Below are 26,000 nucleotides of genomic sequence, written 5' to 3' on the forward strand. Positions count from 1 at the left end.
CTGTCCCTGAGTGTGGGGCTGTGTGTCTCTGTCCCTGAGTGTCACGCTGTGTGTGTCTCTCTCCCTGAGTGTCAGGCTGTGTGTCTCTGTCCCTGAGTGTTGGGCTGTGTGTCTCTGTCCCTGAGTCAGGCTGTGTGTGTCTCTGTCCCTTAGTGTCGGTGTGTCTGTCTCTGTTCCTGAGTGTCACGCTGTGTTTCTCTGTCCCTGAGTGTCAGGCTGTGTGTCTCTCTGTTCCTGAGTGTCACGCTGTGTCTCTCTGTCCCTGAGTGTCGACTGTGTGTCTCTCTGTCCCTGAGTGTCGACTGTGTGTCTCTCTGTCCCTGAGTGTCAGGCTGTGTGTCTCTCTGTCCCTGAGTGTCGACTGTGTGTCTCTCTGTCCCTGAGTGTCACGCTGTGTGTGTCTCTGTCCCTGAGTGTTGACTGTGTGTCTCTGTCCCTGAGTGTCAGGCTGTGTGTCTCTGTCCCTGAGTGTCAGGCTGTGTGTGTCTCTGTCCACAGGGCCACTACAGTAGTAGCTGAACTCTCCTTCCCTGCTGTCTGCACTCCAGATGTGCTCTTCCCTGGCCCGCTGCCCCTCCCCCCTCCTCTCTGTGCGCCTGGGCTCCTAATAAGGGCAGAGGCGCTGCTCTGTAAACATCTGGCGCTGCACCCTTATAAGGACAAACCGCAGGCACGCGGGCCCGCTTTTCCCAGGGTCTCGCTCCTGCGGACCAGCGGGCTGCCAGGCGGCGCCTCCGTGGCAGCAGCGCGCCGTCTAGCGGCCAGCTGAGGAACTGCGCCGCGGCCGGGGACTGAAAGTCCAGCCCTCACCGCCGTCCGGCGCGCAGACAGACCAGAGCCGCGGGGCAGTCAGCCGGACTGGGGCAGAGGTAGATGCAGCGTGGGGCTTCGCTACTTCAAGACACCTGAAAGCGTCTGTTCTCCCGGTCCGTTGGTCTCTGTCTGCGGGTCCCGCTGCAGGAAACTCGGAGCGCATCCCGGCGGGGAGCGCAGCTGCTCGGGGGACTGGTAAACACGGCGTGCATTGTTATTATTAGTGGACACATTATTGTTATTTTTTTATTATTATAACAATAATTAGTAGTAGTAGTATTGTCTTCTTGTCTTTGCCCGCTCAGTTTGCAAACTTTCACTTCCTGCTCGGCTCCTCCTCTCCGTGACGCGTCCCGGAGTCGGATTTCCGATTCAAAACTTTTATCTGGCAGTGCTGCCAAAACAAGAACACGAGAATTTCAACAAAAACCTTATTGTCTGTTCCTCAGGCTGGGCCAGGAGATCACACACTGTATTATTATTATTGAGACAGGCTCACTGTTCCTCAGGCTGGGACAGGAGATCACACACTGTATTATTATTATTGAGAGACAGGCTCACTGTCTGTTCCTCAGGCTGTGACAGGAGATCACACACTGTATTATTATTATTGAGAGACAGGCTCACTGTTCCTCAGGCTGGGACAGGAGATCACACACTGTATTATTATTATTGAGAGACAGGCTCACTGTTCCTCAGGCTGGGTCAGGAGGTCACACACTGTATTATTATTATTGAGAGACAGGCTCACTGTCTGTTCCTCAGGCTGGGACAGGAGATCACACACTGTATTATTATTATTGAGAGACAGGCTCACTGTTCCTCTGGCTGGGACAGGAGATCACACTGTATTATTATTATTGAGAGACAGGCTCACTGTCTGTTCCTCAGGCTGGACAGGAGATCACACACTGTATTATTATTATTAAGAGACAGGCTCACTGTTCCTCAGGCTGGGACAGGAGAACACGCACTGTATTATTATTATTGAGAGACAGGCTCACTGTCTGTTCCTCAGGCTGGAACAGGAGATCACACACTGTATTATTATTATTGAGAGACAGGCTCACTGTTCCTCAGGCTGGGACAGGAGAACACGCACTGTATTATTATTGAGAGACAGGCTCACTGTCTGTTCCTCAGGCTGGAACAGGAGATCACACACTGTATTATTATTATTGAGAGACAGGCTCACTGTTCCTCAGGCTGGGACAGGAGATCACACTGTATTATTATTATTGAGAGACAGGCTCACTGTTCCTCTGGCTGGGACAGGAGATCACACTGTATTATTATTATTGAGAGACAGGCTCACTGTTCCTCAGGCTGGGACAGGAGATCACACACTGTATTATTATTATTGAGAGACAGGCTCACAGTCTGCTCCTCAGGCTGGAACAGGAGATCACACACTGTATTATTATTATTGAGAGACAGGCTCACTGTTCCTCAGGCTGGGACAGGAGAACACGCACTGTATTATTATTATTGAGAGACAGGCTCACAGTCTGCTCCTCAGGCTGGAACAGGAGATCACACACTGTATTATTATTATTGAGAGACAGGCTCACTGTTCCTCAGGCTGGGACAGGAGATCACACACTGTATTATTATTATTGAGAGACAGGCTCACAGTCTGCTCCTCAGGCTGGAACAGGAGATCACACACTGTATTATTATTATTGAGAGACAGGCTCACTGTTCCTCAGGCTGGGACAGGAGAACACGCACTGTATTATTATTATTGAGAGACAGGCTCACAGTCTGCTCCTCAGGCTGGAACAGGAGATCACACACTGTATTATTATTATTGAGAGACAGGCTCACTGTTCCTCAGGCTGTGACAGGAGATCACACACTGTATTATTATTGAGAGACAGGCTCACTGTTCCTCAGGCTGGGACAGGAGATCACACACTGTATTATTATTATTGAGAGACAGGCTCACTGTTCCTCAGGCTGGGACAGGAGATCACACACTGTATTATTATTATTGAGAGACAGGCTCACAGTCTGCTCCTCAGGCTGGGACAGGAGATCACACACTGTATTATTATTATTGAGAGACAGGCTCACTGTTCCTCAGGCTGGGACAGGAGATCACACACTGTATTATTATTATTGAGAGACAGGCTCACTGTCTGTTCCTCAGGCTGGGACAGGAGATCACACACTGTATTATTATTATTGAGAGACAGGCTCACTGTCTGTTCCTCAGGCTGGGACACTGAGCGTCAGGGTGTGTTTGTCCTTGCTGTCTCTTGCCCTGGTCAGACTGTGGACACTGACCCTGCAGACCGGAGGCAGGGCTGCCGTGCTGTGGGTGACCGTGTGTGTGCTGTGTGGGCAGAGCATGAGTGCCGGGCAGAGCCCGCCGGGGTCCCGCCAGCCCGACACCCGTGACGACCCCTACGTCTTCACCGCCGACTCACTGCCCTCAGACCCGCGCTTCCTGGCCACGGTCGCCAACGGCTACCTGGGCACGCGGGCGTTCGGCAGCGTCCTGCACGTGGGCGGCATCTACAACGGCCTGGCCGGCGCCTGCCACCGCGCCGACGTGCCCTCGCCCCTGGCCGTGCAGCTGGAGCTGCCCCAGGCTGGCACTGGCCCCCCGAGACACAGCTACACCCTGGACACGCGTCGAGGTATGAGCACCCCGGGGCACTCGAGGTGGAAGAACATCCCTCTGGGAGGAGTGGGAAGTGAGATACTGAGGGGTGAGATACTGAAGAGTGAGATACTGTGGGGTGAGATACTGAGGGGTGAGGGGTGAAATACTGTGGGGTGAGATACTGAGGGGTCAGATACTGAGGAGTGAGATACTGAGGAGTGAGATACTGTGGGGTGAGATACTGAGGGGTGAGGGGTGGGATACTGAGGGGTGAGGAGTGAGATACTGAAAAGTCAGATACTGAGGGGTGAGGAGTGAGATACCGAGGGGTGGGATACTGAGGGGTGAGGAGTGAGATACTGAGGGGTGAGATACTGAGGGGTGAGGAGTGAGATACTGAAAAGTGAGATACTGAGGGGTGACGAGTGAGATACCAAGGAGTGGGATACTGAGGGGTGAGATACTGAGGGGTGAGGGGTGAGATACTGAGGGGTGAGGAGTGAGATACCAAGGGGTGGGATACTGAGGAGTGAGTTACTGAGGGGTGAGATATGTCTCAGCAAGGGGTGAGGAGTGAGATACTGAAAAGTGCGATACTGAGGGGTGAGGAGTGAGATACCGAGGGGTGAGATACTGAGGGGTGAGGGGTGGGATACTGAGGGGTGAGATACTGAGGGGTGAGGAGTGAGATACTGAAAAGTCAGATACTGAGGGGTGAGGAGTGAGATACCGAGGGGTGGGATACTGAGGGGTGAGGAGTGAGATACTGAGGGGTGAGATACTGAGGGGTGAGATACTGAGGGGTGAGGAGTGAGATACTGAAAAGTGAGATACTGAGGGGTGACGAGTGAGATACCAAGGAGTGGGATACTGAGGGGTGAGATACTGAGGGGTGAGGGGTGAGATACTGAGGGGTGAGGAGTGAGATACCAAGGGGTGGGATACTGAGGAGTGAGTTACTGAGGGGTGAGATATGTCTCAGCAAGGGGTGAGGAGTGAGATACTGAAAAGTGCGATACTGAGGGGTGAGGAGTGAGATACCGAGGGGTGGGATACTGAGGGGTGAGGAGTGAGATACTGAGGGGTGAGGGGTGGGATACTGAAAAGTGAGATACTGAGGGGTGAGGAGTGAGATACCAAGGAGTGGGATATGGGGGGGGGTTACTGAGGGGTGAGATACTGAGGGGTGAGGGGTGGGATACTGAAAAGTGAGATACTGAGGGGTGAGGAGTGAGATACCAAGGAGTGGGATATGGGGGGGGGTTACTGAGGGGTGAGATACTGAGGGGTGAGGGGTGAGATACTGAGGGGTGAGGGGTGGGATACTGAGGGGTGAGATACTGAGGGGTGAGGAGTGAGATACTGAAAAGTGAGATACTGAGGGGTGAGGAGTGAGATACCGAGGGGTGGGATACTGAGGGGTGAGGAGTGAGATACTGAGGGGTGAGATACTGAGGGGTGAGGAGTGAGATACTGAAAAGTGAGATACTGAGGGGTGAGGAGTGAGATACCAAGGAGTGGGATACTGAGGGGTGAGATACTGAGGGGTGAGGGGTGAGATACTGAGGGGTGAGGAGTGAGATACCAAGGAGTGGGATACTGAGGGGTGAGGCGTGAGATACTGAGGGGTGAGGCGTGAGATACTGAGGGGTGAGGGGTGGGATACTGAGGGGTGCGGAGTGAGATACTGAGGGGTGCGGAGTGAGATACTGAGGGGTGAGGAGTGAGTTACAGGGGAGTGAGATATCTCCCTGCCTCCCGCTCCAGGTGTGTTCTCCCACTGCCTCAGCAGCGGCGCTGTCAGCGTCTCCCAGGAGCTGTTCGCTCACCGGGCGTACCCCAACCTGCTGGCCATGGAGCTGAGGGTGGAGCGCAGGGCGACCCCTGGGGAGCCCGTCACAGTGCAGCTCCGCAGCGCGTTCGCTCCCCAGAGCGAGGACATCAGCCTCCAGGCGGGACCGGACTTCAGAGGGGGCCGGTGAGGCAGCTGTGGGTGGGGGGGGATGCGCGGGGCGAGCGTGGGGTGAGCGTGGCGTCCTCACAGCGCCCTGTCTTTCCCTCAGGCACGTGTTCGGACAGACTCTCACTCCAGAGGAGGCTGGAGGACCCCAGCCCCACGTGCACCTGATCTGGACGCCGGTGCCCTCCAGCCTGACGCTGCCCTCTGCGCGGAGTGAGGAATGCTGGGTGTTCCTCACCGCGGTGGCCGACAGCGCAGAGCGCGCTCAGAGCGCCTACGCCCTCGGCCTCTCTCTAATTGGCTCGGGCGACCTGAGCCCCTCCCACTGCCGGGCATGGGCGGAGCTTTGGCAGGGCTGCGGGGTGGAGCTGGTCGGCCCCTCCCCTGTGAGGCGGGCCGTGATTGGCTGCCTCTACTACCTGCTCAGCGCATTCCCACCCCTACACGACAGCAGCTTCCTGTTCGGGGGGGTCAGCCCCGGCGGCCTGTCCAATGGGAGGAGAGGGCAGGACTACTGGGGCCACGTGTTCTGGGACCAGGTGTGTGTCTCTGCCTGCCTGGGGCAGGCCCGGCTCGAACCCGGCCTCCTGGCCTCGCGACCAAACGCCCACCCGCCTGTCTGTGTTTCGGCAGGACACCTGGGTGTACCCTGGGATTGCTCTCTTCTACCCAGAGCTGGCACGCCATGTGTTGGGGTACCGGCTCAGAACCCTGCCAGGGGCAGCAGAGAACGCCAGGGCACAGGGGTGTCAGGTGAGTGGGGCATCAGGGTAGTGGGGCACAGGGGTGTCAGGTTAGTGGGGAGCAGAGTTGTCAGGTGACTGGGGTGTGAGGTGAGTGGGGTGCAGGGGTGTCAGGTCAGTGGGGCGCAGGGGTGTCAGGTTAGTGGGGTGTCAGGTTAGTGGGGCACAGGGGGGTCAGGTCAGTGGGGTGTCAGGTTAGTGGGGCACAGGGGTGTCAGGTCAGTGGGGTGTCAGGGTAGTGGGGCACAGGGGTGTCAGGTTAGTGGGGAGCAGAGTTGTCAGGTGACTGGGGTGTGAGGTGAGTGGGGTGCAGGGGTGTCAGGTTAGTGGGGCGCAGGGGTGTCAGGTGAGTGGGGCATCAGGTTAGTGGGGCACAGGGGTGTCAGGTGAGTGGGGCGCAGGGGTGTCAGGTCAGTGGGGCGCAGGGGTGTCAGGTTAGTGGGGTGTCAGGTGAGTGGGGCGCAGGGGTGTCAGGTGAGTGGGGCGCAGGGGTGTCAGGTCAGTGGGGCGCAGGGGTGTCAGGTTAGTGGGGTGTCAGGTGAGTGGGGTGCAGGGGTGTCAGGTGAGTGGGGTGTCAGGTTAGTGGGGCACAGGGGTGTCAGGTTAGTGGGGCGCAGGGGTGTCAGGTGAGTGGGGCATCAGGGTAGTGGGGCAGAGGGGTGTCAGGTTAGTGGGGAGCAGAGTTGTCAGGTGACTGGGGTGTGAGGTGAGTGGGGTGCAGGGGTGTCAGGTCAGTGGGGCGCAGGGGTGTCAGGTTAGTGGGGTGTCAGGTCAGTGGGGCGCAGGGGTGTCAGGTTAGTGGGGTGTCGGGTCAGTGGGGCGCAGGGGTGTCAGGTCAGTGGGGTGTCAGGTTAGTGGGGCACAGGGGTGTCAGGTGAGTGGGGTGTGAGGTGAGTGGGGTATCAGGGGTGTCAGGTGAAGTGCTGTTGTGTAGCTGTGCTGTTGTGTGTGCAGGGTGTGAAGTTTCCTTGGGAGAGTGCGCTGTCAGGAAAGGAGGTCTGCGAGGAGAAATTGTATGGACAGCAGGAGATCCACATCAACGGTGACGTCAGCCTGGCCTTCAGACAGTACCTGTACCTGACGCAGGTAAGCAGCTGTGTCTGTGATCTCCTGTGTGTGTACTCCCTTATAGACACACTGTCTGTGATCTCCTGTGTGTGTACTCCCTTATAGACACACTGTCTATGATCTCCTGTGTGTATTCTCCCTTATAGACACACTGTCTGTGATCTCCTGTGTGTGTTCTCCCTTATAGACACACTGTCTGTGATCTCCTGTGTGTGTTCTCCCTTATAGACACACTGTCTGTGATCTCCTGTGTGTGTTCTCCCTTATAGACACACTGTCTGTGATCTCCTGTGTGTATTCTCCCTTATAGACACACTGTCTGTGATCTCCTGTGTGTGTTCTCCCTTATAGACACACTGTCTGTGATCTCCTGTGTGTGTTCTCCCTTATAGACACACTGTCTGTGATCTCCTGTGTGTGTACTCCCTTATAGACACACTGTCTGTGATCTCCTGTGTGTACTCCCTTATAGACACACTGTCTGTGATCTCCTGTGTGTGTACTCCCTTATAGACACACTGTCTGTGATCTCCTGTGTGTGTACTCCCTTATAGACACACTGTCTATGATCTCCTGTGTGTATTCTCCCTTATAGACACACTGTCTGTGATCTCCTGTGTGTGTTCTCCCTTATAGACACACTGTCTGTGATCTCCTGTGTGTGTTCTCCCTTATAGACACACTGTCTGTGATCTCCTGTGTGTGTACTCCCTTATAGACACACTGTCTGTGATCTCCTGTGTGTACTCCCTTATAGACACACTGTCTGTGATCTCCTGTGTGTGTACTCCCTTATAGACACACTGTCTGTGATCACCTGTGTGTGTACCCCCTTATAGACACACTATCTGTGATCTCCTGTGTGTGTACTCCCTTATAGACACACTGTCTGTGATCTCCTGTGTGTATTCTCCCTTATAGACACACTGTCTGTGATCTCCTGTATGTGTACTCCCTTATAGACACACTGTCTGTGATCTCCTGTGTGTATTCTCCCCTATAGACACACTGTCTGTGATCACCTGTGTGTGTACTCTCTTATAGACACACTGTCTGTGATCTCCTGTGTGTGTACTCCCTTATAGACACACTGTCTGTGATCTCCTGTGTGTGTACTCCCTTATAGACACACTGTCTGTGATCTCCTGTGTGTGTACTCCCTTATAGACACACTGTCTGTGATCTCCTGTGTGTATTCTCCCCTATAGACACACTGTCTGTGATCTCCTGTGTGTGTACTCCCTTATAGACACACTGTCTGTGAGCTCCTGTGTGTGTACTCCCTTATAGACACACTGTCTGTGATCTCCTGTGTGTGTACTCCCTTATAGACTCACTGTCTGTGATCTCCTGTGTGTGTACTCCCCTATAGACACACTGTCTGTGATCTCCTGTGTGTATTCTCCCTTATAGACACATTGTCTGTGGTCTCCTGTGTGTGTACTCCCTTATAGACACACTGTCTGTGATCTCCTGTGTGTGTACTCCCTTATAGACACACTGTCTGTGATCTCCTGTGTGTATTCTCCCTTATAGACACACTGTCTGTGATCTCCTGTGTGTATTCTCCCTTATAGACACACTGTCTGTGATCTCCTGTGTTTGTACTCCCTTATAGACACACTGTCTGTGATCTCCTGTGTGTGTACTCCCTTATAGACACACTGTCTGTGATCTCCTGTGTGTACTCCCTTATAGACACACTGTCTGTGATCTCCTGTGTGTGTACTCCCTTATAGACACACTGTCTGTGATCTCCTGTGTGTGTACTCCCTTATAGACACACTGTCTGTGATCTCCTGTGTGTGTACTCCCTTATAGACACACTGTCTGTGATCTCCTGTGTTTGTACTCCCTTATAGACACACTGTCTGGGATCAGCTGTGTGTGTACTCCCTTATAGACACACTGTCTGTGATCTCCTGTGTGTATTCTCCCTTATAGACACACTGTCTGTGATCACCTGTGTGTGTACTCCCTTATAGACACACTGTCTGTGATCAGCTGTGTGTGTACTCCCTTATAGACACACTGTCTGTGATCTCCTGTGTGTGTACTCCCTAATAGACACACTGTCTGTGATCTTCTGTGTGTATTCTCCCTTATAGACACACTGTCTGTGGTCTCCTGTGTGTGTACTCCCTTATAGACACACTGTCTGTGATCTCCTGTGTGTATTCTCCCTTATAGACACACTGTCTGTGATCTCCTGTGTTTGTACTCCCTTATAGACACACTGTCTGTGATCTCCTGTGTGTGTACTCCCTTATAGACACACTGTCTGTGATCTCCTGTGTGTGTACTCCCTTATAGACACACTGTCTGTGATCAGCTGTGTGTGTACTCCCTTATAGACACACTGTCTGTGATCTCCTGTGTGTGTACTCCCTTATAGACACAGTCTGTGATCTCCTGTGTGTGCACTCCCTTATAGATACACTGTCTGTGATCTCCTGTGTGTGTACTCCCTTATAGACACACTGTCTGTGATCTCCTGTGTTTGTACTCCCTTATAGACACACTGTCTGTGATCAGCTGTGTGTGTACTCCCTTATAGACACACTGTCTGTGATCTCCTGTGTGTGTACTCCCTTATAGACACACTGTCTGTGATCTCCTGTGTGTATTCTCCCTTATAGACACACTGTCTGTGATCACCTGTGTGTGTACTCCCTTATAGACACACTGTCTGTGATCAGCTGTGTGTGTACTCCCTTATAGACACACTGTCTGTGATCTCCTGTGTGTGTACTCCCTAATAGACACACTGTCTGTGATCTTCTGTGTGTATTCTCCCTTATAGACACACTGTCTGTGGTCTCCTGTGTGTGTACTCCCTTATAGACACACTGTCTGTGATCTCCTGTGTGTATTCTCCCTTATAGACACACTGTCTGTGATCTCCTGTGTTTGTACTCCCTTATAGACACACTGTCTGTGATCTCCTGTGTGTGTACTCCCTTATAGACACACTGTCTGTGATCTCCTGTGTGTGTACTCCCTTATAGACACACTGTCTGTGATCTCCTGTGTGTGTACTCCCTTATAGACACACTGTCTGTGATCAGCTGTGTGTGTACTCCCTTATAGACACACTGTCTGTGATCTCCTGTGTGTGTACTCCCTTATAGACACAGTCTGTGATCTCCTGTGTGTGTACTCCCTTATAGATACACTGTCTGTGATCTCCTGTGTGTGTACTCCCTTATAGACACACTGTCTGTGATCTCCTGTGTTTGTACTCCCTTATAGACACACTGTCTGTGAACAGCTGTGTGTTTACTCCCTTATAGACACACTGTCTGTGATCTCCTGTGTGTATTCTCCCTTATAGACACACTGTCTGTGATCATCTGTGTGTGTACTCCCTTATAGACACACTGTCTGTGATCTCCTGTGTTTGTACTCCCTTATAGACACACTGTCTGTGATCTCCTGTGTGTGTACTCCCTTATAGACACACTGTCTGTGATCTCCTGTGTGTGTACTCGCTTATAGACACACTGTCTGTGATCTCCTGTGTGTATTCTCCCTTATAGACACACTGTCTCTGATCTCCTGTGTGTATTCTCCCTTATAGACACACTGTCTGTGATCTCCTGTGTCTATTCTCCCTTATAGACACACTGTCTGTGATCTCCTGTGTGTGTACTCCCTTATAGACACACAGTCTGTGATCAGCTGTGTGTGTACTCCCTTATAGACACACTGTCTGTGATCTCCTGTGTGTGTACTCCCTTATAGACACACTGTCTGTGATCTCCTGTGTGTATTCTCCCTTATAGACACACTGTCTGTGATCTCCTGTGTCTATTCTCCCTTATAGACACACTGTCTGTGATCTCCTGTGTGTGTACTCCCTTATAGACACACAGTCTGTGATCAGCTGTGTGTGTACTCCCTTATAGACACACTGTCTGTGATCTCCTGTGTGTGTACTCCCTTATAGACACACTGTCTGTGATCTCCTGTGTGTATTCTCCCTTATAGACACACTGTCTCTGATCTCCTGTGTGTATTCTCCCTTATAGACACACTGTCTGTGATCACCTGTGTGTGTACTCCCTTATAGACACACTGTCTGTGATCTCCTGTGTTTGTACTCCCTTATAGACACACTGTCTGTGATCTCCTGTGTGTGTACTCCCTTATAGACACACTGTCTGTGATCTCCTGTGTGTATTCTCCCTTATAGACACACTGTCTCTGATCTCCTGTGTGTATTCTCCCTTATAGACACACTGTCTGTGATCTCCTGTGTCTATTCTCCCTTATAGACACACTGTCTGTGATCTCCTGTGTGTGTACTCCCTTATAGACACAGTCTGTGATCAGCTGTGTGTGTACTCCCTTATAGACACACTGTCTGTGATCTCCTGTGTGTGTACTCCCTTATAGACACACTGTCTGTGATCTCCTGTGTGTGTACTCCCTTATAGACACACTGTCTGTGATCTCCTGTGTGTGTACTCCCTTATAGACACACTGTCTCTGATCTCCTGTGTGTATTCTCCCTTATAGACACACTGTCTGTGATCTCCTGTGTGTGTACTCCCTTATAGACACACTGTCTGTGATCTCCTGTGTGTATTCTCCCTTATAGACACACTGTCTCTGATCTCCTGTGTGTATTCTCCCTTATAGACACACTGTCTGTGATCTCCTGTGTCTATTCTCCCTTATAGACACACTGTCTGTGATCTCCTGTGTGTGTACTCCCTTATAGACACAGTCTGTGATCAGCTGTGTGTGTACTCCCTTATAGACACACTGTCTGTGATCTCCTGTGTGTGTACTCCCTTATAGACACACTGTCTGTGATCTCCTGTGTGTATTCTCCCCTATAGACACACTGTCTGTGATCTCCTGTGTGTATTCTCCCTTATAGACACACTGTCTGTGATCTCCTGTGTTTGTACTCCCTTATAGACACACTGTCTGTGATCTCCTGTGTGTGTACTCCCTTATAGACACACTGTCTGTGATCTCCTGTGTGTGTACTCCCTTATAGACACACTGTCTGTGATCTCCTGTGTGTGTACTCCCTTATAGACACACTGTCTGTGATCTCCTGTGTGTGTACTCCCTTATAGACACACTGTCTGTGATCTCCTGTGTGTGTACTCCCTTATAGACACACTGTCTGTGATCTCCTGTGTGCATTCTCCCTTATAGACACTGTCTGTGATCCCCCTCCCTCTGTCCCTCTCTTGTCCCTCTGTGTGCTGCAGGATCTGGCCCTGTTCAGTGATGGCGGGGGCTGGGAGCTGGTGAAGGCTGTGGCTGAGTACTGGGCATCCAGAGTCGCCTGGAGCAGTGAAGAAAGGAGCTACCACATCAGAGGTATCCATGACACCACAGATATAATGACATCACTGTGTCCTGTGACATCACTGGTTCTGATTGGAGTAGCAGTAGTGGGGGGTTGAGTCCCAGCACAGTGCAAGTGCGCCTCTTGTCTGTTTCAGGTGTGATGCCCCCTGACGAATTCCACAGCAGTGTGGACAACTCTGTCTACACCAATGCAGTGGCCAAGCAAAGGTGAGGCAGTCAGCAAAGTTTCAGCGTCTCGTCTGTGTCCTCAGCGTCTGTCTTGTGTCCTCAGAGTCTCTTCAGCATCTCATCTGTGTCTTCAGAGTCTCCTCAGGGTCTAGTCTGTGTTCTCAGGGTGTCTTGTAGTGTGATGTCATTTGGTGCTGTGGTATCATGCAGTGTGACGTTATGGTGTGTAGTGTGGTGTTGTGTGTGGTGTCGTGCGGGGTGTGGTGTGGTGTCATGCGGGTTGTGGTGTGGTGTCGTGCAGGGTGTGGTGGTGTGGTGCTATTTTGGTGGTGTTGTGCGGGGTGTGGTGTGCTGGTGTGTAGTAGTGGTGTCGTGCAGGGTGTGGTGGTGGTGTCGTGCAGGGTTTCGTGCAAGGTGTGGTGGTAGTGTCGTGCGGGGTGTGGTGTGCTATTGTGTAGTAGTGGTGTCGTGCTGGTGTGTGGTGGTGGTGTTGTGCGGGGTGTGGTGTGCTGGTGGTGGTGTTGTGCGGGGTGTGGTGTGCTGGTGTGTGGTGGTGTTGTGCGGGGTGTGGTGTGCTGGTGGTGATGTCGTGCAGGGTGTGGTGTGCTGGTGTGTGGTGGTGGTGTTGTGCAGGGTGTGGTGTGCTGGTGAGTGGTGGTGTTGTGCGGGGTGTGGTGTGCTGGTGTGTGGTGGTGGTGTCGTGCAGGGTGTGGTGTGGTGGTGTGTGGTGGTGTTGTGCGGGGTGTGGTGTGCTGGTGTGTGGTGGTGTTGTGCGGGGTGTGGTGTGGTGTGTGGTGGTGGTGTTGTGCGGGGTGTGTTGTGCTGGTGTGGTGGTGGTGTGTGGTGGTGTCGTGCGGGGTGTGGTGTGCTGGTGTGTGGTGGTGATGTCGTGCGGGGTGTGGTGTGCTGGTGTGTGGTGGTGGTGTGTGGTGGTGTCGTGCGGGGTGTGGTGTGCTGGTGTGTGGTGGTGTCGTGCGGGGTGTGGTGTGCTGGTGTGTGGTGGTGTTGTGCGGGGTGTGGTGTGCTGGTGTGTGGTGGTGTTGTGCGGGGTGTGGTGTGCTGGTGTGTGGTGGTGGTGTTGTGCGGGGTGTGGTGTGGTGTGTGGTGGTGGTGTTGTGCGGGGTGTGGTGTGCTGGTGTGTGGTGGTGTTGTGCAGGGTGTGGTGTGCTGGTGTGTGGTGGTGGTGTGTGGTGGTGTCGTGCGGGGTGTGGTGTGCTGGTGTGTGGTGGTGTTGTGCGAGGTGTGGTGTGCTGGTGTGTGGTGGTGTTGTGCGGGGTGTGGTGTGCTGGTGTGTGGTGGTGGTGTTGTGCGGGGTGTGGTGTGCTGGTGTGTGGTGGTGATGTCGTGCGGGGTGTGGTGTGCTGGTGTGTGGTGGTGTTGTGCAGGGTGTGGTGTGCTGGTGTGTGGTGGTGATGTCGTGCGGGGTGTGGTGTGCTGGTGTGTGGTGGTGTTGTGCAGGGTGTGGTGTGCTGGTGTGTGGTGGTGGTGTGTGGTGGTGTCGTGCGGGGTGTGGTGTGCTGGTGTGTGGTGGTGTTGTGCGAGGTGTGGTGTGCTGGTGTGTGGTGGTGTTGTGCGGGGTGTGGTGTGCTGGTGTGTGGTGGTGGTGTTGTGCGGGGTGTGGTGTGCTGGTGTGTGGTGGTGTTGTGCAGGGTGTGGTGTGCTGGTGTGTGGTGGTGTTGTGCGGGGTGTGGTGTGCTGGTGTGTGGTGGTGGTGTTGTGCGGGGTGTGGTGTGCTGGTGTGTGGTGGTGTTGTGCGGGGTGTGCTGGTGTGTGGTGGTGGTGTTGTGCGGGGTGTGGTGTGCTGGTGTGTGGTGGTGTTGTGCGGGGTGTGCTGGTGTGTGGTGGTGTTGTGCGGGGTGTGGTGTGCTGGTGTGTGGTGTTGGTGTCGTGCGGGGTGTGGTGTGCTGGTGTGTGGTGGTGGTGTTGTGCGGGGTGTGGTGTGCTGGTGTGTGGTGGTGTCGTGCGGGGTGTGGTGTGCTGGTGTGTGGTGGTGTTGTGCGGGGTGTGGTGTGCTGGTGTGTGGTGGTGGTGTTGTGCGGGGTGTGGTGTGCTGGTGTGTGGTGGTGTTGTGCGGGGTGTGGTGTGTGGTGGTGGTGTTGTGCGGGGTGTGGTGTGCTGGTGTGTGGTGGTGTTGTGCGGGGTGTGGTGTGCTGGTGTGTGGTAGTGGTGTCGTGCGGGGTGTGGTGTGCTGGTGTGTGGTGGTGTCGTGCGGGGTGTGGTGTGCTGGTGTGTGGTGGTGTTGTGCGAGGTGTGGTGTGCTGGTGTGTGGTGGTGTTGTGCGGGGTGTGGTGTGCTGGTGTGTGGTGGTGGTGTCGTGCAGGGTGTGGTGTGCTGGTGTGTGGTGGTGGTGTTGTGCGGGGTGTGGTGTGCTGGTGTGTGGTGGGGATGTCGTGCGGGGTGTGGTGTGCTGGTGTGTGGTGGTGGTGTTGTGCGGGGTGTGGTGTGGTGTGTGGTGGTGGTGTTGTGCAGGGTGTGGTGTGCTGGTGTGTGGTGGTGTTGTGCGGGGTGTGGTGTGCTGGTGTGTGGTGGGGATGTCGTGCGGGGTGTGGTGTGCTGGTGTGTGGTGGTGGTGTTGTGCGGGGTGTGGTGTGGTGTGTGGTGGTGGTGTTGTGCAGGGTGTGGTGTGCTGGTGTGTGGTGGTGTTGTGCGGGGTGTGGTGTGCTGGTGTGTGGTGGTGTTGTGCGGGGTGTGGTGTGCTGGTGTGTGGTGGTGGTGTCGTGCAGGGTGTGGTGTGCTGGTGTGTGGTGGTGGTGTTGTGCGGGGTGTGGTGTGCTGGTGTGTGGTGGTGGTGTTGTGCGGGGTGTGGTGTGCTGGTGTGTGGTGGTGGTGTTGTGCGAGGTGTGGTGTGCTGGTGTGTGGTGGTGTTGTGCGGGGTGTGGTGTGCTGGTGTGTGGTGGTGGTGTTGTGCGGGGTGTGGTGTGCTGGTGTGTGGTGGTGGTGTTGTGCGGGGTGTGGTGTGCTGGTGTGTGGTGGTGGTGTTGTGCGGGGTGTGGTGTGCTGGTGTGTGGTGGTGGTGTTGTGCGAGGTGTGGTGTGCTGGTGTGTGGTGGTGTTGTGCGGGGTGTGGTGTGCTGGTGTGTGGTGGTGGTGTTGTGCGAGGTGTGGTGTGTGGTGGTGATGTCGTGCGGGGTGTGGTGTGCTGGTGTGTGGTGGTGGTGTCGTGCAGGGTGTGGTGTGCTGGTGTGTGGTGGTGGTGTCGTGCGGGGTGTGGTGTGCTGGTGTGGTGTGGTGGTGTGTGGTGGTGTTGTGCGGGGTGTGGTGTGCTGGTGTGGTGTGCTGGTGTTGTGCGGGGTGTGGTGTGCTGGTGTGTGGTGGTGGTGTCGTGCGGGGTGTGGTGTGCTGGTGTGTGGTGGTGTCGTGCGGGGTGTGGTGTGCTGGTGTGGTGGTGTTGTGCGGGGTGTGGTGTGCTGGTGTGTGGTGGTGTCGTGCGGGGTGTGGTGTGCTGGTGTGTGGTGGTGTTGTGCGGGGTGTGGTGTGCTGGTGTGTGGTGGTGTTGTGCGGGGTGTGGTGGTGGTGTGTGGTGGTGGTGTTGTGCGGGGTGTGGTGTGCTGGTGTGTGGTGGTGGTGTTGTGCGGGGTGTGGTGTGCTGGTGTGTGGTGGTGTTGTGCGGGGTGTGGTGTGGTGTGTGGTGGTGGTGTTGTGCGGGGTGTGGTGTGCTGGTGTGTGGTGGTGTGTGGTGGTGTTGTGCGGGGTGTGGTGTGCTGGTGTGTGGTAGTGGTGTCGTGCAGGGTGTGGTGTGCTGGTGTGTGGTAGTGGTGTCGTGCGGGGTGTGGTGTGCTGGTGTGTGGTGGTGGTGTTGTGCGGGGTGTGGTGTGCTGGTGTGTGGTGGTGGTGTTGTGCGGGGTGTGGTGTGCTGGTGGTGGTGTTGTGCGGGGTGTGGTGTGCTGGTGTGTGGTGGTGGTGTTGTGCGGGGTGTGGTGTGCTGGTGTGTGGTGGTGTTGTGCGGGGTGTGGTGTGCTGGTGTGTGGTGGTGTTGTGCGGGGTGTGGTGTGCTGGTGTGTGGTGGTGTTGTGCGGGGTGTGGTGTGCTGGTGTGTGGTGGTGGTGTTGTGCGGGGTGTGGTGTGCTGGTGTGTGGTGGTGGTGTTGTGCGGGGTGTGGTGCTGGTGTGTGGTGGTGTCGTGCGGGGTGTGGTGGTGTGTGGTGGTGGTGTTGTGCGGGGTGTGGTGTGCTGGTGTGTGGTGGTGTGTGGTGGTGTTGTGCGGGGTGTGGTGTGCTGGTGTGTGGTGGTGGTGTCGTGCGGGGTGTGTTGTGCTGGTGTGTGGTAGTGGTGTTGTGCAGGGTGTGGTGTGCTGGTGTGTGGTAGTGGTGTCGTGCGGGGTGTGGTGTGCTGGTGTGTGGTGTTGGTGTTGGTGTTGTGCGGGGTGTGGTGTGCTGGTGTGTGGTGGTGTTGTGCGGGGTGTGGTGTGCTGGTGTGTGGTGGTGGTGTCGTGCGGGGTGTGGTGTGCTGGTGTGTGGTGGTGTTGTGCAGGGTGTGGTGTGCTGGTGTGTGGTGGTGTTGTGCGGGGTGTGGTGTGTGGTGGTGGTGTTGTGCAGGGTGTGGTGTGCTGGTGTGTGGTGATGTCGTGCAGGGTGTGGTGTGCTGGTGTGTGGTGGTGGTGTTGTGCGGGGTGTGGTGTGCTGGTGTGTGGTGGTGTTGTGCGGGGTGTGGTGTGCTGGTGTGTGGTGGTGGTGTTGTGCGGGGTGTGGTGTGGTGTGTGGTGGTGGTGTTGTGCGGGGTGTGGTGTGCTGGTGTGTGGTGGTGGTGTTGTGCGGGGTGTGGTGTGCTGGTGTGTGGTGGTGGTGTTGTGCGGGGTGTGGTGTGCTGGTGTGTGGTGGTGTTGTGCGGGGTGTGGTGTGCTGGTGTGTGGTGGTGGTGTTGTGCGGGGTGTGGTGTGCTGGTGTGTGGTGGTGTTGTGCGGGGTGTGGTGTGCTGGTGTGTGGTGGTGGTGTCGTGCAGGGTGTGGTGTGCTGGTGTGTGGTGGTGTCGTGCGGGGTGTGGTGTGCTGGTGTGTGGTAGTGGTGTCGTGCAGGGTGTGGTGTGCTGGTGTGTGGTGGTGTTGTGCGGGGTGTGGTGTGCTGGTGTGTGGTGGTGTTGTGCGGGGTGTGGTGTGCTGGTGTGTGGTGGTGGTGTTGTGCGGGGTGTGGTGTGCTGGTGTGTGGTGGTGTTGTGCGGGGTGTGGTGTGCTGGTGTGTGGTGGTGGTGTTGTGCGGGGTGTGGTGTGCTGGTGTGTGGTGGTGTTGTGCGGGGTGTGGTGTGGTGTGTGGTGGTGGTGTTGTGCGGGGTGTGGTGTGCTGGTGTGTGGTGGTGTGTGGTGGTGTTGTGCGGGGTGTGGTGTGCTGGTGTGTGGTAGTGGTGTCGTGCGGGGTGTGGTGTGCTGGTGTGTGGTGGTGTCGTGCAGGGTGTGGTGTGCTGGTGTGTGGTAGTGGTGTCGTGCGGGGTGTGGTGTGCTGGTGTGTGGTGGTGGTGTCGTGCGGGGTGTGGTGTGCTGGTGTATGGTGGTGTTGTGCGGGGTGTGGTGTGCTGGTGTGTGGTGGTGTTGTGCGGGGTGTGGTGTGCTGGTGTGTGGTGGTGTCGTGCGGGGTGTGGTGTGCTGGTGTGTGGTGGTGTTGTGCGGGGTGTGGTGTGCTGGTGAGTGGTGGTGGTGTTGTGCGGGGTGTGGTGTGCTGGTGTGTGGTGGTGTTGTGCGGGGTGTGGTGTGCTGGTGTGTGGTGGTGTCGTGCGGGGTGTGGTGTGCTGGTGTGTGGTGGTGTCGTGCGGGGTGTGGTGTGCTGGTGTGTGGTGGTGTTGTGCGGGGTGTGGTGTGCTGGTGTGTGGTGGTGTTGTGCGGGGTGTGGTGTGCTGGTGTGTGGTGGTGGTGTTGTGCGGGGTGTGGTGTGCTGGTGTGTGGTGGTGTTGTGCGGGGTGTGGTGTGCTGGTGTGTGGTGGTGGTGTTGTGCGGGGTGTGGTGTGCTGGTGTGTGGTGGTGTCGTGCGGGGTGTGGTGTGCTGGTGTGTGGTGGTGTTGTGCGAGGTGTGGTGTGCTGGTGTGGTGTGCTGGTGTGTGGTGGTGTTGTGCGGGGTGTGGTGTGCTGGTGTGTGGTGGTGTTGTGCGGGGTGTGGTGTGCTGGTGTGTGGTAGTGGTGTCGTGCAGGGTGTGGTGTGCTGGTGTGTGGTGGTGTTGTGCGAGGTGTGGTGTGCTGGTGTGTGGTGGTGTTGTGCGGGGTGTGGTGTGCTGGTGTGTGGTGGTGGTGTTGTGCGGGGTGTGGTGTGCTGGTGTGTGGTGGTGTTGTGCGGGGTGTGGTGTGCTGGTGTGTGGTGGTGGTGTCGTGCGGGGTGTGGTGTGCTGGTGTGTGGTGGTGTTGTGCGGGGTGTGGTGTGCTGGTGTGTGGTGGTGTTGTGCAGGGTGTGGTGTGCTGGTGTGTGGTGGTGTTGTGCGGGGTGTGGTGTGCTGGTGTGTGGTGGTGTTGTGCGGGGTGTGGTGTGCTGGTGTGTGGTGGTGTTGTGCGAGGTGTGGTGTGCTGGTGTGTGGTGGTGGTGTTGTGCGGGGTGTGGTGTGCTGGTGTGTGGTGGTGGTGTTGTGCGGGGTGTGGTGTGCTGGTGTGTGGTGGTGTTGTGCGGGGTGTGGTGTGCTGGTGTGTGGTGGTGGTGTTGTGCGGGGTGTGGTGTGCTGGTGTGTGGTGGTGTCGTGCGGGGTGTGGTGTGCTGGTGTGTGGTGGTGTTGTGCGAGGTGTGGTGTGCTGGTGTGTGGTGGTGTCGTGCGGGGTGTGGTGTGCTGGTGTGTGGTGGTGGTGTTGTGCGGGGTGTGGTGTGCTGGTGTGTGGTGGTGGTGTTGTGCGGGGTGTGGTGCTGGTGTGTGGTGGTGATGTCGTGCGGGGTGTGGTGTGCTGGTGTGTGGTGGTGTTGTGCGGGGTGTGGTGTGCTGGTGTGTGGTGGTGTTGTGCGGGGTGTGCTGGTGTGTGGTGGTGGTGTTGTGCGGGGTGTGCTGGTGTGTGGTGGTGTCGTGCGGGGTGTGGTGTGCTGGTGAGTGGTGGTGGTGTTGTGCGGGGTGTGGTGTGCTGGTGTGTGGTGGTGGTGTGTGGTGGTGTTGTGCGGGGTGTGGTGTGCTGGTGTGTGGTGGTGTTGTGCGGGGTGTGGTGTGCTGGTGTGTGGTGGTGTTGTGCGGGGTGTGGTGTGCTGGTGTGTGGTGTTGGTGTTGTGCGGGGTGTGGTGTGCTGGTGTGTGGTGGTGGTGTTGTGCGGGGTGTGGTGGTGGTGTGTGGTGGTGGTGTCGTGCGGGGTGTGGTGTGCTGGTGTGTGGTGTTGTGCGGGGTGTGGTGTGCTGGTGTGTGGTGGTGGTGTCGTGCGAGGTGTGGTGTGCTGGTGTGTGGTGGTGATGTCGTGCGGGGTGTGGTGTGCTGGTGTGTGGTGGTGGTGTTGTGCAGGGTGTGGTGTGCTGGTGTGTGGTGGTGTTGTGCAGGGTGTGGTGTGCTGGTGTGTGGTGGTGTTGTGCGGGGTGTGGTGTGCTGGTGTGTGGTGGTGTTGTGCGGGGTGTGCTGGTGTGTGGTGGTGTTGTGCGGGGTGTGGTGTGCTGGTGTGTGGTGGTGTTGTGCGGGGTGTGGTGTGCTGGTGTGTGGTGGTGTTGTGCAGGGTGTGGTGCTGGTGTGTGGTGGTGTCGTGCGGGGTGTGGTGTGCTGGTGTGTGGTGGTGGTGTCGTGCGGGGTGTGGTGTGCTGGTGTGTGGTGGTGTTGTGCGGGGTGTGCTGGTGTGTGGTGGTGTTGTGCGGGGTGTGGTGTGCTGGTGTGTGGTGTTGGTGTTGTGCGGGGTGTGGTGTGCTGGTGTGTGGTGGTGGTGTTGTGCGGGGTGTGGTGGTGGTGTGTTGTGGTGGTGTCGTGCGGGGTGTGGTGTGCTGGTGTGTGGTGGTGGTGTTGTGCGGGGTGTGGTGTGCTGGTGTGTGGTGGTGGTGTTGTGCGGGGTGTGGTGTGCTGGTGTGTGGTGGTGTCGTGCGGGGTGTGGTGTGCTGGTGTGTGGTGTTGTGCGGGGTGTGGTGTGCTGGTGTGTGGTGGTGGTGTCGTGCGGGGTGTGGTGTGCTGGTGTGTGGTGGTGTTGTGCGGGGTGTGGTGTGCTGGTGTGTGGTGGTGGTGTCGTGCGGGGTGTGGTGTGCTGGTGTGTGGTGGTGTTGTGCGGGGTGTGGTGTGCTGGTGTGTGGTGGTGGTGTCGTGCGGGGTGTGGTGTGCTGGTGTGTGGTGGTGGTGTTGTGCGGGGTGTGGTGTGCTGGTGTGTGGTGGTGGTGTCGTGCGGGGTGTGGTGTGCTGGTGTGTGGTGGTGTTGTGCGGGGTGTGGTGTGTGGTGGTGGTGTCGTGCGGGGTGTGGTGTGCTGGTGTGTGGTGGTGTTGTGCGGGGTGTGGTGTGTGGTGGTGGTGTCGTGCGGGGTGTGGTGTGCTGGTGTGTGGTGGTGGTGTGTGGTGGTGTTGTGCGGGGTGTGGTGTGCTGGTGTGTGGTGGTGTTGTGCGGGGTGTGGTGTGCTGGTGTGTGGTGGTGGTGTTGTGCGAGGTGTGGTGTGCTGGTGTGTGGTGGTGTTGTGCGGGGTGTGGTGTGCTGGTGTGTGGTGGTGGTGTCGTGCGGGGTGTGGTGTGCTGGTGTGTGGTGGTGGTGTTGTGCGGGGTGTGGTGTGCTGGTGTGTGGTGGTGGTGTCGTGCGGGGTGTGGTGTGCTGGTGTGTGGTGGTGGTGTTGTGCGGGGTGTGGTGTGCTGGTGTGTGGTGGTGTTGTGCGGGGTGTGGTGTGCTGGTGTGTGGTGGTGTCGTGCGGGGTGTGGTGTGCTGGTGTGTGGTGGTGGTGTCGTGCGGGGTGTGGTGTGCTGGTGTGGTGTGCTGGTGTGTGGTGGTGTGTGGTGGTGTTGTGCGGGGTGTGGTGTGGTGTGTGGTGGTGTTGTGCGGGGTGTGGTGTGCTGGTGTGGTGGTGGTGTCGTGCGGGGTGTGGTGTGCTGGTGTGTGGTGGTGTTGTGCGGGGTGTGCTGGTGTGTGGTGGTGTTGTGCGGGGTGTGGTGTGCTGGTGTGTGGTGGTGTTGTGCAGGGTGTGGTGTGCTGGTGTGTGGTGGTGTTGTGCGGGGTGTGGTGTGGTGTGTGGTGGTGGTGTTGTGCGGGGTGTGGTGTGCTGGTGTGTGGTGGTGTTGTGCGGGGTGTGCTGGTGTGTGGTGGTGGTGTTGTGCGGGGTGTGGTGTGCTGGTGTGTGGTGGTGTTGTGCGGGGTGTGCTGGTGTGTGGTGGTGTTGTGCGGGGTGTGGTGTGCTGGTGTGTGGTGTTGGTGTCGTGCGGGGTGTGGTGTGCTGGTGTGTGGTGGTGGTGTTGTGCGGGGTGTGGTGTGCTGGTGTGTGGTGGTGTCGTGCGGGGTGTGGTGTGCTGGTGTGTGGTGGTGTTGTGCGGGGTGTGGTGTGCTGGTGTGTGGTGGTGGTGTTGTGCGGGGTGTGGTGTGCTGGTGTGTGGTGGTGTTGTGCGGGGTGTGGTGTGCTGGTGTGTGGTGGTGGTGTTGTGCGGGGTGTGGTGTGCTGGTGTGTGGTGGTGTCGTGCGGGGTGTGGTGTGCTGGTGTGTGGTGGTGTTGTGCGAGGTGTGGTGTGCTGGTGTGTGGTGGTGTTGTGCGGGGTGTGGTGTGCTGGTGTGTGGTGGTGGTGTTGTGCGGGGTGTGGTGTGCTGGTGTGTGGTGGTGTTGTGCGGGGTGTGGTGTGCTGGTGTGTGGTGGTGGTGTCGTGCAGGGTGTGGTGTGCTGGTGTGTGGTGGTGGTGTTGTGCGGGGTGTGGTGTGCTGGTGTGTGGTGGTGGTGTTGTGCGGGGTGTGGTGTGCTGGTGTGTGGTGGTGGTGTTGTGCGAGGTGTGGTGTGCTGGTGTGTGGTGGTGTTGTGCGGGGTGTGGTGTGGTGGTGTGTGGTGGTGGTGTTGTGCGGGGTGTGGTGTGCTGGTGTGTGGTGGTGGTGTTGTGCGGGGTGTGGTGTGCTGGTGTGTGGTGGTGTTGTGCGGGGTGTGGTGTGCTGGTGTGTGGTGGTGGTGTTGTGCGGGGTGTGGTGTGCTGGTGTGTGGTGGTGGTGTTGTGCGGGGTGTGGTGTGGTGTGTGGTGGTGGTGTTGTGCGGGGTGTGGTGTGCTGGTGTGTGGTGGTGGTGTCGTGCAGGGTGTGGTGTGCTGGTGTGTGGTGGTGGTGTCGTGCGGGGTGTGGTGTGCTGGTGTGGTGTGGTGGTGTGTGGTGGTGTTGTGCGGGGTGTGGTGTGCTGGTGTGGTGTGCTGGTGTTGTGCGGGGTGTGGTGTGCTGGTGTGTGGTGGTGTCGTGCGGGGTGTGGTGTGCTGGTGTGTGGTGGTGTTGTGCGGGGTGTGGTGTGCTGGTGTGTGGTGGTGGTGTTGTGCGGGGTGTGGTGTGCTGGTGTGTGGTGGTGTTGTGCGGGGTGTGGTGTGGTGTGTGGTGGTGGTGTTGTGCGGGGTGTGGTGTGCTGGTGTGTGGTGGTGTGTGGTGGTGTTGTGCGGGGTGTGGTGTGCTGGTGTGTGGTAGTGGTGTCGTGCAGGGTGTGGTGTGCTGGTGTGTGGTAGTGGTGTCGTGCGGGGTGTGGTGTGCTGGTGTGTGGTGGTGGTGTCGTGCAGGGTGTGGTGTGCTGGTGTGTGGTGGTGTTGTGCGGGGTGTGGTGTGCTGGTGTGTGGTGGTGTTGTGCGGGGTGTGGTGTGCTGGTGTGTGGTGGTGGTGTTGTGCGGGGTGTGGTGTGCTGGTGTGTGGTGGTGGTGTTGTGCGGGGTGTGGTGCTGGTGTGTGGTGGTGTCGTGCGGGGTGTGGTGGTGTGTGGTGGTGGTGTTGTGCGGGGTGTGGTGTGCTGGTGTGTGGTGGTGTGTGGTGGTGTTGTGCGGGGTGTGGTGTGCTGGTGTGTGGTGGTGGTGTCGTGCGGGGTGTGTTGTGCTGGTGTGTGGTAGTGGTGTTGTGCAGGGTGTGGTGTGCTGGTGTGTGGTAGTGGTGTCGTGCGGGGTGTGGTGTGCTGGTGTGTGGTGTTGGTGTTGGTGTTGTGCGGGGTGTGGTGTGCTGGTGTGTGGTGGTGGTGTCGTGCAGGGTGTGGTGTGCTGGTGTGTGGTGGTGGTGTTGTGCGGGGTGTGGTGTGCTGGTGTGTGGTGGTGGTGTTGTGCGAGGTGTGGTGTGCTGGTGTGTGGTGGTGTTGTGCAGGGTGTGGTGTGCTGGTGTGTGGTGGTGTTGTGCGGGGTGTGGTGTGTGGTGGTGGTGTTGTGCAGGGTGTGGTGTGCTGGTGTGTGGTGATGTCGTGCGGGGTGTGGTGTGCTGGTGTGTGGTGGTGTTGTGCGGGGTGTGGTGTGTGGTGGTGGTGTTGTGCAGGGTGTGGTGTGCTGGTGTGTGGTGGTGTTGTGCGGGGTGTGGTGTGCTGGTGTGTGGTGGTGTTGTGCGGGGTGTGGTGTGCTGGTGTGTGGTGGTGGTGTTGTGCGGGGTGTGGTGTGCTGGTGTGTGGTGGTGGTGTCGTGCGGGGTGTGGTGTGCTGGTGTGTGGTGGTGTTGTGCGGGGTGTGGTGTGCTGGTGTGTGGTGGTGTTGTGCGGGGTGTGGTGTGTGGTGGTGGTGTTGTGCAGGGTGTGGTGTGCTGGTGTGTGGTGGTGTTGTGCGGGGTGTGGTGTGCTGGTGTGTGGTGGTGTTGTGCGGGGTGTGGTGTGCTGGTGTGTGGTGGTGGTGTTGTGCGGGGTGTGGTGTGCTGGTGTGTGGTGGTGGTGTCGTGCGGGGTGTGGTGTGCTGGTGTGTGGTGGTGTTGTGCGGGGTGTGGTGTGCTGGTGTGTGGTGGTGGTGTTGTGCGGGGTGTGGTGTGCTGGTGTGTGGTGGTGTTGTGCGGGGTGTGGTGTGCTGGTGTGTGGTGGTGGTGTTGTGCGGGGTGTGGTGTGCTGGTGTGTGGTGGTGTTGTGCGGGGTGTGGTGTGCTGGTGTGTGGTGGTGGTGTTGTGCGGGGTGTGGTGTGCTGGTGTGTGGTGGTGTTGTGCGGGGTGTGGTGTGCTGGTGTGTGGTGGTGGTGTCGTGCAGGGTGTGGTGTGCTGGTGTGTGGTGGTGGTGTCGTGCAGGGTGTGGTGTGCTGGTGTGTGGTGGTGTCGTGCGGGGTGTGGTGTGCTGGTGTGTGGTGGTGTTGTGCGGGGTGTGGTGTGCTGGTGTGTGGTAGTGGTGTCGTGCAGGGTGTGGTGTGCTGGTGTGTGGTGGTGTTGTGCGGGGTGTGGTGTGCTGGTGTGTGGTGGTGTTGTGCGGGGTGTGGTGTGCTGGTGTGTGGTGGTGGTGTTGTGCGGGGTGTGGTGTGCTGGTGTGTGGTGGTGGTGTTGTGCGGGGTGTGGTGTGCTGGTGTGTGGTGGTGGTGTTGTGCGGGGTGTGGTGTGCTGGTGTGTGGTGGTGTTGTGCGGGGTGTGGTGTGCTGGTGTGTGGTGGTGTTGTGCGGGGTGTGGTGTGCTGGTGTGTGGTGGTGTCGTGCGGGGTGTGGTGTGCTGGTGTGTGGTGGTGTTGTGCGAGGTGTGGTGTGCTGGTGTGTGGTGGTGTTGTGCGGGGTGTGGTGTGCTGGTGTGTGGTGGTGGTGTTGTGCGGGGTGTGGTGTGCTGGTGTGTGGTGGTGTTGTGCGGGGTGTGGTGTGCTGGTGTGTGGTGGTGGTGTCGTGCGGGGTGTGGTGTGCTGGTGTGTGGTGGTGTTGTGCGGGGTGTGGTGTGCTGGTGTGTGGTGGTGTTGTGCGGGGTGTGGTGTGCTGGTGTGTGGTGGTGTTGTGCGGGGTGTGGTGTGCTGGTGTGTGGTGGTGGTGTCGTGCGGGGTGTGGTGTGCTGGTGTGTGGTGGTGTTGTGCGGGGTGTGGTGTGCTGGTGTGTGGTAGTGGTGTCGTGCAGGGTGTGGTGTGCTGGTGTGTGGTAGTGGTGTCGTGCGGGGTGTGGTGTGCTGGTGTGTGGTGGTGGTGTCGTGCGGGGTGTGGTGTGCTGGTGTGTGGTGGTGTCGTGCGGGGTGTGGTGTGCTGGTGTGTGGTGGTGTTGTGCGGGGTGTGGTGTGCTGGTGTGTGGTGGTGGTGTTGTGCGGGGTGTGGTGTGCTGGTGTGTGGTGGTGTTGTGCGGGGTGTGGTGTGCTGGTGTGTGGTGGTGGTGTTGTGCGGGGTGTGGTGTGCTGGTGTGTGGTGGTGTTGTGCGGGGTGTGGTGTGCTGGTGTGTGGTAGTGGTGTCGTGCAGGGTGTGGTGTGCTGGTGTGTGGTGGTGTTGTGCGAGGTGTGGTGTGCTGGTGTGTGGTGGTGTTGTGCGGGGTGTGGTGTGCTGGTGTGTGGTGGTGGTGTCGTGCGGGGTGTGGTGTGCTGGTGTGTGGTGGGGATGTCGTGCGGGGTGTGGTGTGCTGGTGTGTGGTGGTGTTG

General features: G+C 57.5%; 1 protein-coding gene across 4 annotated transcripts in view; it reads left to right on the forward strand.

Annotated features, from left to right (window-relative positions):
• The first annotated feature begins 458 nt into the window (after positions 1-458).
• pgghg (protein-glucosylgalactosylhydroxylysine glucosidase) overlaps positions 459-26,000 on the forward strand; it is a 48,841-nt gene continuing 23,299 nt past the window's right edge. The window contains exons 1-8 of one of the 4 annotated variants that reach the window (XM_069181559.1): positions 459-1,008; positions 3,088-3,458; positions 5,192-5,402; positions 5,488-5,923; positions 6,018-6,137; positions 7,082-7,213; positions 12,427-12,538; positions 12,664-12,736. In XM_069181559.1, coding sequence (XP_069037660.1) covers positions 3,167-3,458; positions 5,192-5,402; positions 5,488-5,923; positions 6,018-6,137; positions 7,082-7,213; positions 12,427-12,538; positions 12,664-12,736 — 1,376 coding nt within the window. In that variant the 5' untranslated portion in view covers positions 459-1,008; positions 3,088-3,166. The remainder of the gene's footprint in view (positions 1,009-3,087; positions 3,459-5,191; positions 5,403-5,487; positions 5,924-6,017; positions 6,138-7,081; positions 7,214-12,426; positions 12,539-12,663; positions 12,737-26,000) is intronic. The other 3 variants (XM_069181557.1, XM_069181558.1, XM_069181560.1) reach the window with 3 other exon arrangements.

Source organism: Lepisosteus oculatus, chromosome 21 (assembly GCF_040954835.1).
Source record: "Lepisosteus oculatus isolate fLepOcu1 chromosome 21, fLepOcu1.hap2, whole genome shotgun sequence".
Taxonomy (NCBI): domain Eukaryota; kingdom Metazoa; phylum Chordata; class Actinopteri; order Semionotiformes; family Lepisosteidae; genus Lepisosteus; species Lepisosteus oculatus.